This window comes from Hipposideros armiger, unplaced genomic scaffold, assembly GCF_001890085.2.
Source record: "Hipposideros armiger isolate ML-2016 unplaced genomic scaffold, ASM189008v1 scaffold_284, whole genome shotgun sequence".
In the NCBI taxonomy this organism is placed as follows: Eukaryota; Metazoa; Chordata; class Mammalia; order Chiroptera; family Hipposideridae; genus Hipposideros; species Hipposideros armiger.
In genome coordinates, this window is record NW_017731634.1 from 1,785,917 (window position 1) to 1,803,271 (window position 17,355).

The window sequence follows — 17,355 nt, forward strand, 5'->3', positions numbered from 1 at the left end:
AGGCGCCCGCGTCCGAGCCCCGGGCCGGGCCTGAGCGCCGCGCAGGCCCCGCGCCCGCCGCCGTCGCCGCGCCATGGCGGAGACCAAGATCATCTATCACATGGACGAGGAGGAGACGCCGTACCTGGTCAAGCTGCCCGTGGCGCCCGAGCGCGTCACGCTGGCCGACTTCAAGAACGTGCTCAGCAACCGGCCGGTGCACGCCTACAAATTCTTCTTCAAGTCCATGGACCAGGACTTCGGGTCAGTGGGCCGCGGGGCCCGTAGGCGGGCAGGGCCTTAGGGATCCTGGGGCTGCGACCGGGACGTGCCTTCGTGCCCCGGTGTGGTGTTGTCCACCTGTCTGCGTGCTGAGCTAGGGACGCATGGGCCCTGACTGCCCCCAGCAGCCTGAGTTGTGGACGGTGGTCTGGCGAGTGCCCTGGCTTCTCCACCCATTCTGGGCCTGCTGTTAGGTGCCTGCCCGAGTGTGCGTAACCTGTGGGTCAAGGTCTGGGTCCCAGAGCGACCCTGCCGTCCCACCTGGGCACCTTTCAGACTCAGGGCCCTCCCCCTTCCTGTGGAGGTCAGGTGCTTAAGACCGCCCTGGAGGGCTTATGATTCATGGGGCCTGGAGTCGGAGGAGTGTCACTGGAGAAGGGGTGGGGGCAGAGTCCCAGACACCCAGTGGGTCCCCTAGTTAGCTTGGGGGGAAAAGAGGAAATGAGGTGGGACAGGGGCACAGACCTGTCTGCTGGGATCTGCAGAAGTTTCTGGAAGCTCCAGGGTTCTGAGGACAGGGCAGAGGTCAAGGGTCACTCCGCCCACCCCTGCCCTGCTGCCACACAGCACTGAGGTCCTGGGAGCAGCCTCTGGGTCTCTCTGGGTCCGCCTGAGTGGTGGCTGCCTGCCGAGGGGACTTCCCACTTGCGCTGGGCTGGGCCTCGGGGACTGCGAGCACTAGAGCTGGAGGCCGCTGCTGTCTGCTCAAGGCCTGACCCAGCACAGCCACCGGTAACCTGAGTCCCAGTCACTGCCATGCTGGGGAGGGGGAGCCAGAGGGCCGAGCAGGTGTGCCTGGCTGCCCTCAGGCAGCCCATGCCCTTGTGTGTGGCTGAGTCTTGGGACTTTGACATTGAGGCCATTTCCTGGATTCTGTGGTTTACATGGGCCCTGGGCAGCCCCGGGTCAGGTCTGGCTGGTGCTGCTCTGCAGCTGTCAAGGACCTGAGGGACATTTGGACAACTGAACTCCCTTGGGCCCCCCACCACCAAGGAGAGGCAGGGGGAAGGGTGTGTCCCTGGCAGGCTGGCCTTCCTGCCGGCTCCGAAGGTGGGGCTCTGAAGGTGGGGCTCTGAAGGTGGGGCTCTGTACTGGGGGGGGGGGGCGCCTCTGGTCCAGCGCCTCCCCTGCCCTCCTGGGCTGTCTCATGCAGTCTCTGCCCTCTGGGTCTGGGCTGCTTTGACTGTGATTATCAGCTGAGTGAAAAGGGACTCTTGTTTTTAACTTAGTTTATTAATTTAACAAAAACTACTGAAGTCACACATGCTGTCCGTCACACACAGAAGCCAGTGAGGAGCTTGTGGTGTGGCAACATGTGTGTCCAGCCCCCAGGCTGCTGCCCTCAGACCATGCTCTGGGTGCGTCCTGAGAGGCCTGCTGCTTCTCCGGTGTCCACTAGCCACTGTGGGCTGCCCAGGAGCTGCAAAGACCCCCACCTACATGCACTCCCAATGGAGGCTGTGCCTGTTGGTGGGTTTGCAGGGTCTGTGGGTGTCCTGGCCAAGGAGGCAGGTGGACAGGCCATTCTGGGTCTTAGAACAGGCCTGGAGTTCTTTAGATTGCCTGGAAATGGCGAGGGAAGTGGGAGGGAACAGGACGGGGCTGGGAGGCAGTGGGCAGCTGCGAGGTCCAGGTGGGCCTGCACAGGGGTTGGATTGGGGTGACACTGGAAGACGCAGTGGCAGACAGAACGGGGGAGGCTTATCTTATTTTCTCCCAGGATCTCTAGCTGGTGGCCTGGTGGCCTCAGGGACGTGGGAGAGGACCCCTGTCAGCTGCCTTCTTTCTCCCCTGTCCTGAGATCTGTCTGCAGAGCTCCAAGCTCTAACCCTACAGTCACTTATTCAGTGGGGGTAAATCCTCTCTGGGAGGTGTGACCCATTACTCATATTTTATCATAAAGGGGAGCTGGAGGCCTTGTGGACGGAGTGGAGGTGGGGGGAGGGAGGGCAGGTCCCGCTGGGCTGCAGCAGTGTTCCCCCTTCCCCCCTGAAGACGGGCTGTGAGCCTGGGCCTCCTGCTCGAGCCACCCCCACCCCACTGTGGGCTGGGCCCTGAGTTCCCGGAGCCTCTGGGCCTGGCCTCAGCTGACCACCTGGTAAGGGAAGGGGGAGCCTGTGGTGGAGCCACGTAGAGTGGGGCCAGGGCCACGTGTGCTGGACCAGGCCCCACTCCCTGCCGGTGTGTTTGGCCAAGTGGGTAGAGGGTCCTGCGCACCCTCTTCCCCCCCTTTTCCCATGCAGGTCATGGCTGTTCTGACCCAGCAAAGCTGGGCAGGGTCTCTGGGCCTGTGGTGGACTGGCCCTGAGGTGCCAAGTGTGGGCTTGGTGAGTGGTGGCATAGGGAGGGCCTGGGCCCATCACACGGGCTGTGAGGTGGAAGGTGAGGGTGTTGGGCTCATGGCCCTCTCTACCAGGGCTGCCGGGCTGGCCTTGGCACTTAGCTCTCCTGGCCGTGGCCCAGGCCACTCTATCTCTGGTCCACATGGACTCTGGGCCCTGCCTGGTGCCGGGTGGGGATTGTGGGGCAGGGGGCGGGCGCTTGAGTCTCACTCTGCCTTCCGCAGCTGTGCCATCTGGGGTCAGTGGCTCCCGGAAGTGTTGGTCCCCCCCAGAGCTGTGGCAGGGCATGGAGGACCGAGCCCCCGTTGCCCTGGAGCCTGCAGCATCTGAGCCTGGAGAGGGCTCTCTGAGGGCTTGGGGACAGCACTTCTTCTGTTGTGTGCCAGCTCCCTCTGCCACCTCCCTGCTGTGCTGTGGGGGGGGGGGGACCCTCTGCCTCTGGAGACACACTTAGGGCTGTCCCACGGGGAAGGGCTGGCCTGTGGCCTCGGGAACCCCTCCGGTCCTCCTGGGCCCTGGGCCCTGGGCTGTGCTCAGCTCCAAGGGCCCTGCTCTGAGCGGATTCCTCACCAGGGCGAGTCTGCGGGGGTGGTGGGCGGGGCGGGGCGGCCACAAGTCTGAGGTTAACTGGAATCTTGCCAGGAATTCTGAGGTCAGGGCAAGATGCCACAAGAGGTGCCTGGGTGGCTTCCTCTGAGGGTCAGTGGAGACTGCTCCCGAGGTCTGCCCTCCCACCCAGTGAGGCTGGCCCAGGAGGGAGCCTCAGAGTGGTTTGGAGGCGTGTCCCCACCCAGCCTGACCTTGTCCCTCCTTGTGGCTCCCAGGCCAAAAGGGAGCAGCATCTCGCATCCCAAGGAGAGCCCGTGCCCTTTGTCCTGGGGCTCTGGCACCTGTTCCTCCATCCCCTCTGTCCTGGCCTCGCTGGGCTGGGCCTGTGGTGCCCCTGCCCCTACCCGCAGCGGAAGGCAGACTGGTCTGTTGTGTGGTGTAGGACGCGGGTTCCTCAGTCTGGGAAGGCCCGGGAAGCAGGACCTCTGGGCCCTGCCTGGGGGGCTCAGCGACCTTGGGCAGCCCTGGGTGACGGGTCATCTCAAGGCTCTGGCTGGGTGGGAAGCAGGGGCTTGAGATGCTCCTGGGCATCTGGGGGAGCCAGGCAGGCCCTGTCGCATGGGAGCTGCGGTTGCCTCTCTGGGCCCCTGTGGGTGTCTGAAAGGGTGAGAGAGTTTGGGTGTGGCAGGGAGGCCACAGGTGGGGTCACCTGGGCTATGTGGTTGCCGTCACTCAGATGTTGCTCTCGGCCCACTGGGCTCCCCAACTATCAGCTGCAGCTGGCAGAGTCCCAGGTGTCCCCGGCCACCCCAGGTCTTCTGTGGTGATAACCTCATGTGTCCTCAGCTCTGCAGGGCTGTAGTGCAGACATGGGGTCTGCCCCTCACTGGGGAGCGGGGGCTCTGAGAGACGACCTTTTCTGCCAGTTGGGGTGTCCACCTTATCAGTGCATATGGGGCTGGCCCTGGGAGGCGTCTGAGAGACTGCCGCAGTAGCCTGGCGGGGGCCCCCTCCCCCAGGCTGGCCCTGTCTCCTCCATCCACTCTGAGGCCCCCTTCAGAGGACTGGGTGAACTGAGGCCTCGTTCACTGGCTGGGAGTGTGGGGTGCTGCCAAATTGAGGCTGCTTCCTGCCTGATCTGCCTTCCGTTTCTCTGCTGGGCCCATATCTCAGGCTTGGAAATCCCGCTGTGCTGGGCAGGACTGGGCTCCAGGGGTCAGGGTGTCACGGTCCCGCCTGCTGCAGGTTCCTGCCCAGCCTGCCCTGCTCCCTGGGCCTCCAGGAGGCCACAGTCCCTCCCCGGCTGCTCCTGTGAGCCAAGCTGCTGCTGCCCCCCTTACCCTTTTGAACCTGAGACCTCGACCCCCCCACAGCTGTTTCTGACCCCAGAGTCATCAGCCTCCTTCCCCGTCAGGGTAGCCCTGGGCCTCTGCACCCTGCCTTCCCCACCCCGCAAGCCCACCTGACCAGGGCAGCATTAAGAAACGGGCTGCGCTGGGTTGTGGCCGGGGGGCTCACACACCTCTGGGGCTGACTTCTCAGGGGTCCCAGCTGTCCTCCTAGGTCTTGATTGGAGCTGGTGCAGCCCGTGGGGGTCTGCTCATCTCCTTGGCTGGGCAGGTGGCCTGCCCTCGAAGCGTGTGTGTGTGTCCGTCCCTGTGCTCTGCCATCTTGGTCTGCCTGTGTCTGTGGGGCGGACAGCCCTCGCATCTATGCTTAGGCCTGCCGTGAGCAGGCCCTGTTCTGGGCTGGGGGTGGTGCAGAGCCAGATTGAGCCCCCCCCCTCCACAGATCCACCCTGTGGGGCACACAGCAAAGTGGAACTTAAGTTATAGGGTGCTACAGGCAGTGACACCACAGTGCTGGAGGGTTGGGGGTCTGGACCCCATCGACGGGCCCTGGGAAGGTCCTCAGGAGGATGATGAGGGTCCTCAGGAAGAGAATGTGCTGGGCAGGGGCATCCACACAGACTGACTCCTGGGCACGTGGCTGGGTGCCCTGGTGTGGCACACACCCCAGAAGAGGGTTGGGGGTCTTATCGCCAGAGCCCACTGGCGGGGGTGGGCCCCAGTGCGGGTGGTCTCATGGTGGTGTCTGCCTGCAGGGTGGTGAAGGAGGAGATATCTGCCGATAATGCCAGGCTGCCCTGCTTCAACGGCCGCGTGGTCTCCTGGGTGAGCCTGTGGGACGTTGGCAGAGGGCGCTTGGCCGGGGGGGCGGGGCTGGGCTCAGGGGCGCTGGGTGTAAGTGGGAGCAGACTGGTCAGCTGTGCCCTGGGCGCCCTGCGAGGGGTGGCCTGGAGGCTGCTGGGCATCACTGAGCCACCGTTCTCCTCCACAGCTGGTCCTGGCTGAGGGTGCACACTCGGACGCAGGGTCTCAGGCCACGGATGGCCACACAGACCTACCCCCACCTCTTGAGCGGATGGGTGGCATTGGGGACTCCCGGCCCCCCTCTTTCCAGTAAGAACTCAGGGGGACTGAGCCTGGTGGTCCTGAGGGGCCTCTGCCAAGACCTGTCGGGGTGGGCAGCTGAGCAGGGACCCATGGTCAGTAGGAGCTCGTCAGAGAGAGGGCAGGCTGAGAGGCCCAGACTGGACAGATGGGTGGACGAGGGCCTCTGCAGAGTCAGGATCTCATCAGGCAAGGGAAGGGGAGGAGCTGAGAGGGCATCCCAGGCGTTGGGGTGGCCGGCCTGCCCAACCCACGCCCTTCTTGTTGGAATAGCCCAAATGTGGCCAGCAGCCGTGACGGCATGGACAACGAGACTGGCACGGAGTCCACGGTCAGCCACCGGCGGGAGCGAGCCCGACGCCGGAACCGCGAGGAGGGTAAGAGGCTGCGCCCAGACCTCTGGGCCCCACAGCCCACCCCAGGTCTTTGCTGGTGCTGAGTTACTGCCCCAGTCCAGTGGGGGTCTCTGGGAACAGGTCCCAGGCCCGACTTCCGGGGTCGTCAGTGACCCCCAGCAACCCCATGGTCACCCTGCCAGCTCCCAGGTCAACAGGTGCTTGAGGATGCACAGGCCGCCCATGACCTCCAGGGAACCCCATGGTTGGCTCCCCTCCCTGCTGTCCCCACAGCCTCCCGGACCAACGGGCACCCGAGGGGGGACCGGCGGCGGGACCTGGGGCTGCCCCCTGACAGTGCGTCCACCGTGCTGAGCAGTGAGCTTGAGTCCAGTAGCTTCATTGACTCAGATGAGGACGACAACACGAGCCGGTGCGTGTGTATTGGTGTGTGCATTGCATGTGGGCATGTGTGTGCGTGTGGCCATGTGTGCAAGTGGGTGTGTGGGCGTGTGTATGTTGTGGGTGTGCGTGTGAACAGATGTGCATGTACCCAGGGTGGGGCAATGTGCATATGTGCACAGGTGTGTATTGTGTGCATGTGTGCATGTGCAGGTGTTACAGGTGTGCGTGCATGTTGTGTGCACAAGTGCGTGTGTGCCTGTCCATGTGCGTGCTATACCCAGGAGTGTGCCAGTGCAGCTGGCCATGCTGGGTTACCCCGAGTTTGTGTCTGTGTTTGCCTGAGAGTAGTGACTCTTATAGGTGTGGGGTTTGCTGCATGTCATGTGTGCGGGGTGGGGTGTGTGCGCAACCAGGAGCTGAGCCTCGTCCTGAGCAAACTGTGCCTAGACCCTGCCTTTCCGGGGTGCGGCAGCCTGGCTACAGCACCTCTGGTCACCTGCCCGCACGCCAGTGTCCTGATTGTGTGAAGGAGGTGGGGGCACCTCCTTCTCGCCTCCACACTGCAGCTTCTCGCCTGCCCCCCAACTCCATGTCCCCAGGCTGAGCAGCTCCACCGAGCAGAGCACCTCTTCCCGGCTCATCCGGAAGCACAAGAGGCGACGGCGGAAGCAGCGCATGCGGCACACGGACCGCGTAGGTAGCGGCTGCACATGGGTGGGTCTGCGCTCCCGCCCGCCCGCTCTCCCAGGCTCCCTCCCTTCGCCGGCCGCTTTCCTGTGCTAGTCGCTGGACGCGCGCTCCCGCCCGCCCGCCCGCAGCCCCTGCCTGCAGCCCCTCACCTGGTGGCCCTCCACAGGCCTCGTCCTTCAGCAGCATCACGGACTCCACCATGTCCCTGAACATCATCACTGTCACCCTCAACATGGGTGAGACTTCAGCGGGGTCGCTGGTGGGGTGGGGGTCCCTCTGTGGGGTGTGGGGTCCCCCCATGGGGTGTAGGTTCTCTCCATGGGGTGTGGGGTCCCTCCGTGGCGTGTGGGGTCCCTCCATGGGGTGTGGGGTCTCTCCATGGGGTGTGGGGTCCCTCCATGGTGGGGGCCCTGGGCGGGGCTGCTCACCTCACCCCCCAACAGAGAGGCACCACTTCCTGGGCATCAGCATTGTGGGCCAGAGCAACGACCGGGGAGACGGTGGCATCTACATCGGCTCCATCATGAAAGGCGGGGCTGTGGCTGCGGACGGCCGCATCGAGCCAGGGGACATGCTGCTGCAGGTGTGGGCAGGGGGAGCCCCGGGGGGGCCGGGAGCCCCGCACCCCGCCCGCCAGGCTAAAGCCCTCCCCCCACAGGTGAACGACGTGAACTTCGAGAACATGAGCAACGACGACGCTGTGCGGGTGCTGCGGGAGATCGTGTCCCAGACGGGGTGAGGCATGGGGGACCGGGGGCGGGCCTCATGGGGCCTCACCCGTGTGACCTGCCCATTCCCCCACTGCAGGCCCATCAGTCTCACTGTGGCCAAGTGCTGGGACCCAACCCCCCGGAGCTACTTCACCGTCCCAAGGGGTGAGTGACCCCACGGGCTGGTGGGTGGGGGATGGGGGCCCCCAGCCCAGCCTGAAGGGCTTCTCTTCTCTGTGCCTTGTGCTCCACTTCCTCCCCCACTGCCTGTCCACCCACCTGTTGCCACGTGGTGGCTGCCCAGCTGACCCGGTCCGGCCCATTGACCCTGCCGCCTGGCTGTCGCACACGGCGGCGCTGACCGGAGCCCTGCCCCGCTACGGTACGAGCCCCTGCTCCAGCGCCGTCACACGCACCAGCTCCTCCTCACTAACCAGCTCTGTGCCCGGCGCTCCACGTAAGTGGCAGCTCGTGAGTTTAGAGAACTGAGGCACCAGGGCCCAGGACCAGGCCCAGGTACCCACCCGGCAGGGTCACACCTGAGGGCCATCCCAACCTCAGCATTCATGCTGCTGCCAGGCCCATGTGTGCGGACACAGTGCCGACAGGGTGCTCACTTTCTGTGTGGTGGGGGTGGAAGGTGCCTGGGGGGCTGGCCAGCCCTGGGGTCCCTGCCCAGGACTCTGTTATGCCCCCTACTGCTTGGCTGCTGCTAACACGACTAACAGCCCCAGCTGGTGGGCTGCGGGTGGGGGCGGCCTCACCCTGGGTTGGGCCCAAGGTCTGGTTGGGGAAGACCAATGTCACCCCACTCCCCGGCCCCCAGCCCTGAGTTCCATCGAGTGGTGGGAGGGTTGCAGTCACCCGGCTTCTGAGGGGGCACAGCAGTCAGCGGCCCTGAGCTCTCCTCCCACTGCTGGCTGAGGAGGGTCGTGCCTTGCAGAGCTGGAGGAGGCGCCACTGACAGTGAAGAGTGACATGGGTGCTGTGGTCCGGGTCATGCAGCTGCCGGACTCTGGCCTGGAGATTCGTGACCGGATGTGGTTGAAGATCACCATTGCCAATGCCGTCATTGGTGCGAGGCCAGCTGGGGCGGGGGCGGGGCTGGGGGCGCGGGCGGCGGCCGTGGCGGCTCTGGGCCTGACACGTGCCTCGGGCCTCTGGCCAGGGGCGGACGTGGTGGACTGGCTGTACACCCACGTGGACGGCTTCAAGGAGCGGCGGGAGGCACGCAAGTACGCCAGCAGCATGCTGAAGCGGGGCTTCCTGCGGCACACGGTGAACAAGGTCACCTTCTCCGAGCAGTGCTACTACGTCTTTGGGGACCTGTGCAGCAGTGAGTGGGGATTGTGGGGCGGGAGCCCCTGGGCGGGGGCCCCAGGGGGACCCGTTCGCCCTCCTCTCACCCTCACCTGCCCTCCCCTCCTGCCAGATCTCGCAGCCCTGAACCTCAACAGCGGTTCCAGTGGGGCCTCGGATCAGGACACGCTGGCCCCGCTGCCCCACCCGGCCGCCCCCTGGGCCCTGGGCCAGGGCTACCCCTACCAGTACGCGGGGCCCCCGCCCTGCTTCCCGCCTGCATACCAGGACCCTGGCTTCAGCTACGGCAGCGGCAGTGCCGGCAGTCAGCAGAGTGAAGGTGAGAACCCGCGGTGCCCGGCCCCCCGCCATCCCCACCGCCTGGCTCTGCCCTGTGTGCCTTCCGCCCTCCCCCTCCCCCGCCCTGTGCGCTCCTGCCTGCTCTGTGCTCAGGCCCTGGGTGGCTCCCTTTGGTTGGAAGTGGTGAGTGGTTGAGGGGGCGGCTGTGGTGGTTGTGGGGGGCTGATGCTGCAGGCATGGCAGAGGCAAGAGGCCAGGAGATGCTGTGGGAAAGGGTGGTGTCGTGACCCGGGGCAGGGGTGTGGCAGAGGGGCCCCAGGATGCGGCACCTGCAGCCCAGTGGGGAGCCCGGGGGGCACAGCTTCACAGATGCCCGTATCTTCACACTGGGATGTGTGGGGAGCTGAGAGGAGAGCCCGGGGGGCTCCCTGGGGAGAAGCAGTGGCCAAGGCTGAGTGGGGTCAGTGAGGATAGTGGGTGAGTGCCCGCAGGGTCTGCCCGCAGGGTCTAGGGACAGGTCAGGCAGCTGGCCCAGTGGACCTGGCAGGAGAGCGGGTCAGAGGGCAGCGGTGCCCGAGGGGAAGCTGTGCTGGGCGCCTGTGGACCCTGGACAGGCCCGGCTGGTGGTGGGCATGGGTGCTGGGCTGGGCCTGCTGTGTAACTCATGCTATCCCTTGCTTTGTGCTGAGCAAGCCTTAGACTGAAGGACTAGCGGAATGGACCTCGGGGCCGGTAAGCCAGGGTCCTGCCCGGTGTCCCTCTCGGCATGTCCCCAGTCAGCCGGCGTCCTCGGGTTCCCAACGCTTCCTGAGAACCCAGGACAGGGCTGAGCCGAGTGGTTGGCCAGGGCCCTGGGGTCCAATGGAAGGTGGGTCTTTGGGTGGGGGGCCCAGGATGGCCGACAGGAGCGCCGGCACACGGGCCCTTCATGGGTTCCTCAGTTTCTCAGCTGCAACACCAGGCCCTCGGTGCAGGCCTTGGGGTGAGATGTGGGGGCGTCGAGCTGGCTCCGAGCGTCCCTGCCTGCCTGCCACTATTCCCCCCCGCTCCCGGCCTGCTGCAGCTGCTCCTGCGTGTCTGGGAGGGCCAGCCCTGCCCTCGTGTCTGCATGGCTGCCCCCTCCCACCCCAGCCCAGCTCAGGACACCAGGTTCTGCCCCTGTGTGCCCTCGCAGTGGTCAGTTGTCCTGGAAGAGGCAAGGCCTGGCACTGACCGTCTATTCCTCTCTGCCCTTCTCCACCCCAGGAAGCAAAAGCAGCGGGTCCACTCGGAGTGCAGGCGGGAGCAGCCGGCGCGCCCTGGGCCGAGAGGAGCATCGGGGGGCTGGGGCTGGGGGCAGTGGCAGTGAGTCAGACCACACAGCCCCAAGCAGAGTGGGTGGAAACAGCTGGCGGGAGCGTCCGGCTAGCCAGCTCAGCCGCGGCAGCAGTCCGCACAGCCAGGCCTCGGCTGCCGCCCCAGGACTCCCCCCACTGCACCCCCTGACGAAGGCATATTCGGTGGTAGGCGGGCCGCCTGGGGGGCCTCCTGTCCGGGAGCTGGCCACTGTCCCCCCGGAGCTGACAGGAAGCCGCCAGTCCTTCCAGAAGGCCATGGGGAACCCCTGTGAGTTCTTCGTGGACATCATGTGACTGAGGAGAGCGTGCCTTTAGCCCCACCTGGCTGTGGGGGAGCCAGTGGTCCTGCCATTCCCGCAGGAGGGCACTTGCCTTAGCGGTGGCCATCCTGGGTCAGCCTGTGCTTCCATGTGCACAAGGGGCCATGCTGTGGGGTCTGGGGCTGGACAGTGTGGGAGCAGGCTAGAGGGGAGGGGCTGAAGGCAGCCCAGACCACCCTGGCCTGGGCTCAGCAGCCTGTCTGTTCCTGGTCAGAGCAGCTGTCTCCATGCAGACCCTGGTGAGGGTGCTTCTGTCTCTGCTCAGACAGGTCAGACCTGTCTCCCGTGGCATGCGCCTCAGGGACCCCCAGTCACCACTGAGCTGTACACAGGGCCCCAGACCAAGCTGAGAGGTGGCTGCTGGGCCTGGGCCCCACTTGTCACCCAGTTCTAGGGCCCCACCCATCTTGCCCAGGCTGGGCTTCTCTGGGGTGGAATCGGGGCCGTTCTGTGGCTGCCCATGGTAGGGGTATAATTTATTTATTTATTGCTTGGCCTGTGTCCTCTGGAGGAGGTGGTAGCCAAGCCAGCCCTCTCCTTCCCCTACTCACACACACACACACACACACACACACACCTGGCTGGAGCAGTTTGCATGTCCCCCCACCGCCGGGTCTGAGTGAGTGCAGGGACAGCTTGTGTCTGAAAGTGTGTGGGAGGGTCCTGTTCCAGCCAGCGGGAGGGGTGAAGGCACAGATGCAGACAGCTGTGGCGGGTCTGCGGGAGGGTGTGGGGGAGAGGGGCAGCCAGCCCGCTCTCCCTTGCTGTCCTCAGGTGCTTGCCCACCTGCACACTGCTCCCTTCCCAGTGTCTCTGGCCTGCACATGTCTGCACTGTAGATACTGGATCAAGTCAGAGTATCGTCTGGATAGTTAATAGAGCTGCTTCTGTGGAAATGCTATTTTAAACACTAAAAAGCATTTAATTTTATGGGACCAACGTGTGGCCTGTATCTCTTCTCTCCTGCCCAGCTGCCTTAGGAGATTGGGGTATGGGGGCTGTCCAGCTTTTCCAGGGTCTGGCCAGAGCTGACTCAGGACTGGCCAGGTGCTGTCCTCTGGGTCTCAGCTCAGTCTCTAGCCCGGTGTTGGCCACCTGCCGGCAAGGACCTGGCGGGAAGTCTTCTGTCCGTGGTGCTGGTTCCTGGATCCAGGGGTCCTGGTGGCTGGCGCTGGCCTTGGTGCTGACCCCCCACCCTGCCTGGGTTCTGTCCGCGGTGCTGGCTGTGGGCTGACTCAGTTCTACCCACTCAGGGAGGGAGCAGGCTGGATGCCTCTTTCCCCCTGAGCAGGCGCCTGCCCTGCACTGGGGCCCATGGTCAGGGCAGCTCTAGCCCACTCACCAACCTCCCACTCCAATGATGATGGGAGGGGGTGCTGGGTGGGGAAACCCAGGCATGGCCGGCCAGCTGAATGACACCCAGCTTGGCTTTCAAGTGGCCTGGCTAGGAGCTTTGTGTGAGCTCAGCATGGGCTGCAGGGTAGCCCTCTAGAGGCCTTTTCCCAGCTGCAGCCCCTAGGCAGACCTTGTCTAGGACAAGGACAGAGCTTGACTCTGGGGCTCCAGGTAGCAAGGTCTCAGGGCTGAGCCCCCACATGCACACTGCAGGCCTGGAGGTCATTGTCAGGCCACGGTCATCAGATCGCCTGGGATCAGGATCTAGAGGTGAGAATCTCAGCAGAGTTGGGCACAGTCTGCAGGTCTCTGCATAGGGACTTGGTTTGGAGGCATCTTGACTATGTCTGAGCTCACTTGGTCAGGTCACCAGGTCAAGGGTCACTCGCTTTTGCCCTGAGTCTCCTCTTCACCCCCACTGCCACTCTGCCCCCTGGCACCGCTAGGATCCCCTGCCAGGAAGAACTCGGGGGTGTTGCATTCTGGCCGCCACAGCAGCAGGTAGCACCTGGGCAGGTGGAAGGTGACCAGGATGCCCAGGGCACAGAGGAGGCTGGCACCCATTTGCACAGCGGGCTGGTAGGCCACAGGCACATTGGCAAAGAAGGGCACAAAGGAGACCCAGGTGATGAAGTAGGCCAGCATGGCAAAGGTGAGGCCATGGGCGCCATTGTAGCGGCCAGGCCGGGTCTGCACCAGGAAGGTGCCCAGGAAGCAGAGGGAGGCCAGTGTGACGTTGGTGACATGCACCAGGCCAAAGCTGACCCAGGAGCGCACACGGCAGTGCACCAGCGCTTCTGTGGGCAGCACCTGCCAGTCTGTCACCACCTCTGGTGAGAAGGCCACCAGGTACCAGGCGCACAGTGCCATCTCCACCAGCATGGCGAGCAGCACTGCCAGCCAGGTCCGGGGCCCCTGCAGGTGGCCACGCAGCCAACCTGCCCAGCTCGACGGCAGCTCCGACTCCACGAAGGTCTCGGCCGCCTGCAGGAGGAGTGTGCTGAGGCAGCCGGTGAGCGGGAGGTGCAGCAGTGGCTGCTGGGCCAGGCAGCTGGCAGGGCTGGGCCGGCCAGGGAACAGGAGGACACTGAGGCAGACGAGGCCCAGGCAGGTCAGGCCAAAGCAGGCCCGCAGCCCGCCTGAGGCCAGAACCAGCGGGCTGTCCCGGTGCCAGATGAAGAGCCCCAGGGCTGTCAGCACCAGGCCCAGAGCCAGGCCCAGCAGCGCAAGCAGCAGCAGCACGGCCGGATCCCCCCATGCCAGGAACTTGGGCCTGCGGGGGAAGCAGCGCAGGCTCCTGGCTGGGGACCACTGGTCCTGGTCACACTGGGTGCAGAAGAGGTCATCTGGTGTGGGAGGAGAAAGGGCACTGAGGGAATGGCCTCCCAGCCAGGACCCTCTGGGACCCTCTTTAGGCTGTGTGCGCCTGACATTGCAGCTTGAGTAGGCCCCCAGGGAAGGAGCTCACCTGGGAGGGGCTCACCTGGGTTGCGCAGGTAGCTGCCTGCCTTGCAGTCCACACAGTCATAGCAACAGGAGTGGAAGCCCTTCACACGGCGCACCTGGCCCTTCTTGCACTCCCGTGAGCACTGGGACACTGGCTTCTGGCACAGGAGCCTCAGGACTCAGGCTCTGTTGTGTATCTGCCCAGGACCTAGGGACAACCCCCTCCCACCCCCAGGTGGGGTCATGGGGGAGCCGATATGCAGCTGGGGACACACAGCCCGGCACTCACCTCGTTCCTGGGCGTGTGCCACCACATCTGGGAGAGCTGCAGCTGCAGGCGGCCATTGAAGGCACCCACAGTGCGCAGCTCAGGCGTCCGGTCCTGCCACACCCACAGCTTCAGGTCATAATCCATGTCCACGTTCCCGCTGGTGTCAAACCGCAGTGCCTGGCCGTGCGCTTGGAAGCTCAGGTTGTACATGTTCTCTAGGAGCTGATAGCAGTGCCAGCTGTGGGTGGTGGGTGGGGCACACGACCTCCAGCCCAACCCCCACCCCACTGCTGTCCCCCCAGGGCACACGCAGGGGCCTCACCTGCCAGGGCCGCACGGGCTCCTGCCCTGGGCAGCCCGAGGCAGTGCACAGTAGCGTGTTGTGCAGGGCCTGGGCCACACCATATACGGCCGCATAGGCGGCGAAGAGCTGGGGGTGCAACAGATTGGCGGACACGTTCTCCAGCGTGATGTGGTTGCACTGGGGGCAGCGTTGCCCCACCACGTGCTCCTCCAGGCTCTGCTGCTCAGCGTCCAGAGAGGCGCAGAAGGCAGGGTCAGCAGCCAGGGTCAGGCGGGTCTGCACATAGGACGCGAACGCAGGCATCGGGGTGCCCCGCTGCAGGAAGCCGAGAACAGTGCCCACCTGGTCCATGCCGGGTAGCGTCGTGACCAGGTCCGAGGTCACCCAGGCCTCACTGGCCACCCACACCTTGGGCGAGAGCCCGCTGTGGATGCTGTAGCTGAAGAGGGCGCGGGCGGCGCGGGCGGAGGAGAACAGCACCACCACCTGCACACTGGCGCGGTTCACCTGGCGCAGCAGCCCCTGCCAGGAGCCAAGCTGCGCGGGCGGGGCGCGGCGCGGCACCAGGCCCTCATGCGCGATGCAGATGCCTCGCGTGCTGGCCAGGCTGGAGAAAAGGCGCAGGCCCTGCCGGCCATACGTGTCGTCGCTGCCCAGGGCAGCCACCCAGCTCCAGCGCAGCTCCTGCAGCAGCTCCACCATGGCGGCCACCTGCACGCGGTCGCTGGGCACCGTGCGGAAGAAGGACGGGAATGTCTCCCGGTCGCTCAGCCTGTCTGCGCTGGCACCGTAGCTCACCTGCAGCGGGGGGGTGGGGGGGGCATCCTGACATGGGGGCTTCCGTGGGCAGGGCTGGGGAGGTGGGGGACGCAAGCAGAGGTGGGGCGCACCTGGGGCATGAGGAAGAAGCCAAAGAACTTGCCAGTGACAAAGGCAAGCTCGGAGGAGTGGGGCCCGATGACAGCCAGCACACGGGGCTGGTACCCAGTGTAGTCACAGTAGGCAGCGACGTCATGACCGCCCTCCTCCGCCATGAACATGAGGCTGGGCTTCATGGCCACCACAGGCTCCGAGCATGAGTTGAAGAGGTCGTAGCCCAGGCGCAGCCCAGGCAGCAGAGTGGACCCTCTGTTGATCTCCTCCACCGCCATCTTCACAGCCAGTGCCCACAGCAGGCCAAGTGATGAAAACCTGGGGCCACGCAGGGCTGCAGGTGACCAGCACCTCATCCCAGCTCCGGAGCACCCCACCTCCACCCTCAGCCTGGCCACCCTGGGCATCCTACCTGGTGCATTGAATGGTACTTGGTTGTGTCCTGTTGCGAAGATCTGTGTCCTCAGCCAAGCCCAGGGGGAAGAGCCCGCCCAGCACATAGTCCCCTTGCATTCTGAGCTGTCGGGACAGGCACAACGGAGCCCCCACCCCAAGGCCCAGGAGAGCCGTGAGGCCCAGGAGAGCCAGACCTGACATGGCAGATAGCAGCTTCTGGCAGGGCTGGCAAGCTGGGTGGGGAGCCCAGGTATGGTGAGCGGGGGCAGGGAGGGGTGGAGGATTTGCTTAGCAAAACCCTCACCTGTCCTCACCTGCTAAGCCTGGGGGCCCCTGGAGATGTCTTTGCTTTCCCAGGCCCACAGGTTTCCACACATCAGATTCTGTTATCCTGATGCCACCAGGCTCTCTGGCCAACAGTGAGCCGGGCAGGCAGGCTCTGAGCGGCCACTGACCATGACCTTGTTACCTGCCTGTGCCCAAGCCCTGCGGCACCCACCCCATTCCTGGGATCTCCAGCTGCCTCTGGAGGGGCTTGGAGGTGCCAGTGCCCTGGGGCCTAGGCACAGGAACCCCTCCTCTCTCCAGCCCTGGGGAGGCACTGTCAGCAGTCAGGAGGGAACTGCAGGAGTGGCTCCATCTGCAGGCCCAAAGGGCAGACTGAGGGGGTGTTCCACAGGCCTGCACACCAGCCAGGATGACAGTGGCCAGTGGCCAGCCTGGCCTTCATCCTGCAGCTGGGGCAGAGGCTGTGGCCTCTCAGCCTGCCTGGGAACAGCGGACCTTGGGGGTCTGGGCCATTTCTCCACCAGAGGCCTGAGGCCTGGCAATTTCGGGAGCCCTGTGGCTGGTTGTGCCCTACTGTGCCCAACGCAGCAGGTGCCTCCCTATGGGGGCAGAGCTCACAGCTGGGCCTGCATGTAAAGGAGGGAGAGGAGGCTGTAAGCAAATGCAGCCGGGGCAGCAGGTGTGCAGTGGAGCTGGCCGCAGTTCCTGCTTTGCCTCCAGGTGCTGGGGGCCTGCCGTACACCATGCTCCAGGACGCAGGTGCCCCAGGGTGGGGGCTCTGGGTGTATCAACCCAGCAGGCCTAGCAGACATTTACAGGGTGGTGGCCTGGGGACCCAGAGCTTGTCCATCTCCACTGTTGTGTAGAGAGCCCACACTGTACACACCTTTGGGACACCCACATGCTGTGTGCAGCCTTCGCTCTCTGGCCTGTGTGGACCCCAGGCTGTTCTCTCAGGCAAGTTCTTTAGTCACCGGCCTTTGCTGGCACCACACAGGCTCTGGTCTCTGCTGGTTATGGGACGCAGCAGCAGGCAGAGCCTGGCATGGACACTGCTATTTGGGTCTGACATTCGGCGGAGTGTGAGACGACCCTTCCTGACATGTGCCCTGTTTGTCTGGCCACTCTTGTGCACAGGGCAGCCCCTGCACCCCTGGCTGCAGCCTGGGCGTGTCTTCCCACAGGGCATGTAGTTGGCCCCACCCAAACCTGTCCTTTCAACCCAGCCCCTGGGGTGACTCGTGTCTGTTTTCTCACCTATAAACGGGGTAATCATGTGGACCTCAGCAGGGGCCGGGGGGACCAAGCACAAGGACAGGCATGCAGTGCCACACCCCCCATGGTGGCCTGGGCACGACCCTTACCCCTTGGTGGGCAGGTG

At 64.9% G+C, this 17,355-nt stretch overlaps 2 protein-coding genes across 5 annotated transcripts; one reads left to right on the plus strand and one right to left on the minus strand.

Annotated features, from left to right (window-relative positions):
• The first annotated feature begins 6 nt into the window (after positions 1 to 6).
• On the plus strand, positions 7 to 11,936 carry DVL1 (dishevelled segment polarity protein 1). 3 transcript variants are annotated; one of them, XM_019658538.1, is made up of 16 exons: positions 7 to 243; positions 5,257 to 5,326; positions 5,493 to 5,614; positions 5,879 to 5,982; positions 6,235 to 6,373; positions 6,945 to 7,038; positions 7,202 to 7,271; positions 7,479 to 7,618; positions 7,694 to 7,770; positions 7,843 to 7,910; positions 8,050 to 8,202; positions 8,689 to 8,820; positions 8,914 to 9,081; positions 9,178 to 9,384; positions 10,038 to 10,076; positions 10,590 to 10,680. In XM_019658538.1, the coding sequence occupies exons 1-15, from the start codon at positions 74 to 76 to the stop codon at positions 10,046 to 10,048; spliced, it is 1,725 nt and encodes a 574-aa protein (XP_019514083.1). In that variant the 5' UTR covers positions 7 to 73; the 3' UTR covers positions 10,049 to 10,076; positions 10,590 to 10,680. The 3 variants fall into 3 exon arrangements, with proteins under 3 accessions (XP_019514083.1, XP_019514080.1, XP_019514082.1); XM_019658535.1 differs by lacking the exon at positions 10,038 to 10,076 and having other exon boundaries at positions 10,590 to 11,936; XM_019658537.1 differs by lacking the exon at positions 10,038 to 10,076 and having other exon boundaries at positions 8,050 to 8,127; positions 10,590 to 11,936.
• A 24-nt stretch (positions 11,937 to 11,960) lies between these two features.
• Positions 11,961 to 17,303, minus strand: TAS1R3 (taste 1 receptor member 3). 2 transcript variants are annotated; one of them, XM_019658540.1, is made up of 7 exons: positions 15,703 to 17,303; positions 15,308 to 15,608; positions 14,760 to 15,215; positions 14,436 to 14,636; positions 14,132 to 14,335; positions 13,880 to 14,000; positions 11,961 to 13,742 (listed from the first exon to the last, which is right to left on the minus strand). In XM_019658540.1, the coding sequence occupies exons 1-7, from the start codon at positions 15,885 to 15,887 to the stop codon at positions 12,778 to 12,780; spliced, it is 2,433 nt and encodes an 810-aa protein (XP_019514085.1). In that variant the 5' UTR covers positions 15,888 to 17,303; the 3' UTR covers positions 11,961 to 12,777. The 2 variants fall into 2 exon arrangements, with proteins under 2 accessions (XP_019514085.1, XP_019514084.1); XM_019658539.1 differs by having other exon boundaries at positions 14,436 to 15,215.
• Between the last annotated feature and the right edge of the window lie 52 nt (positions 17,304 to 17,355).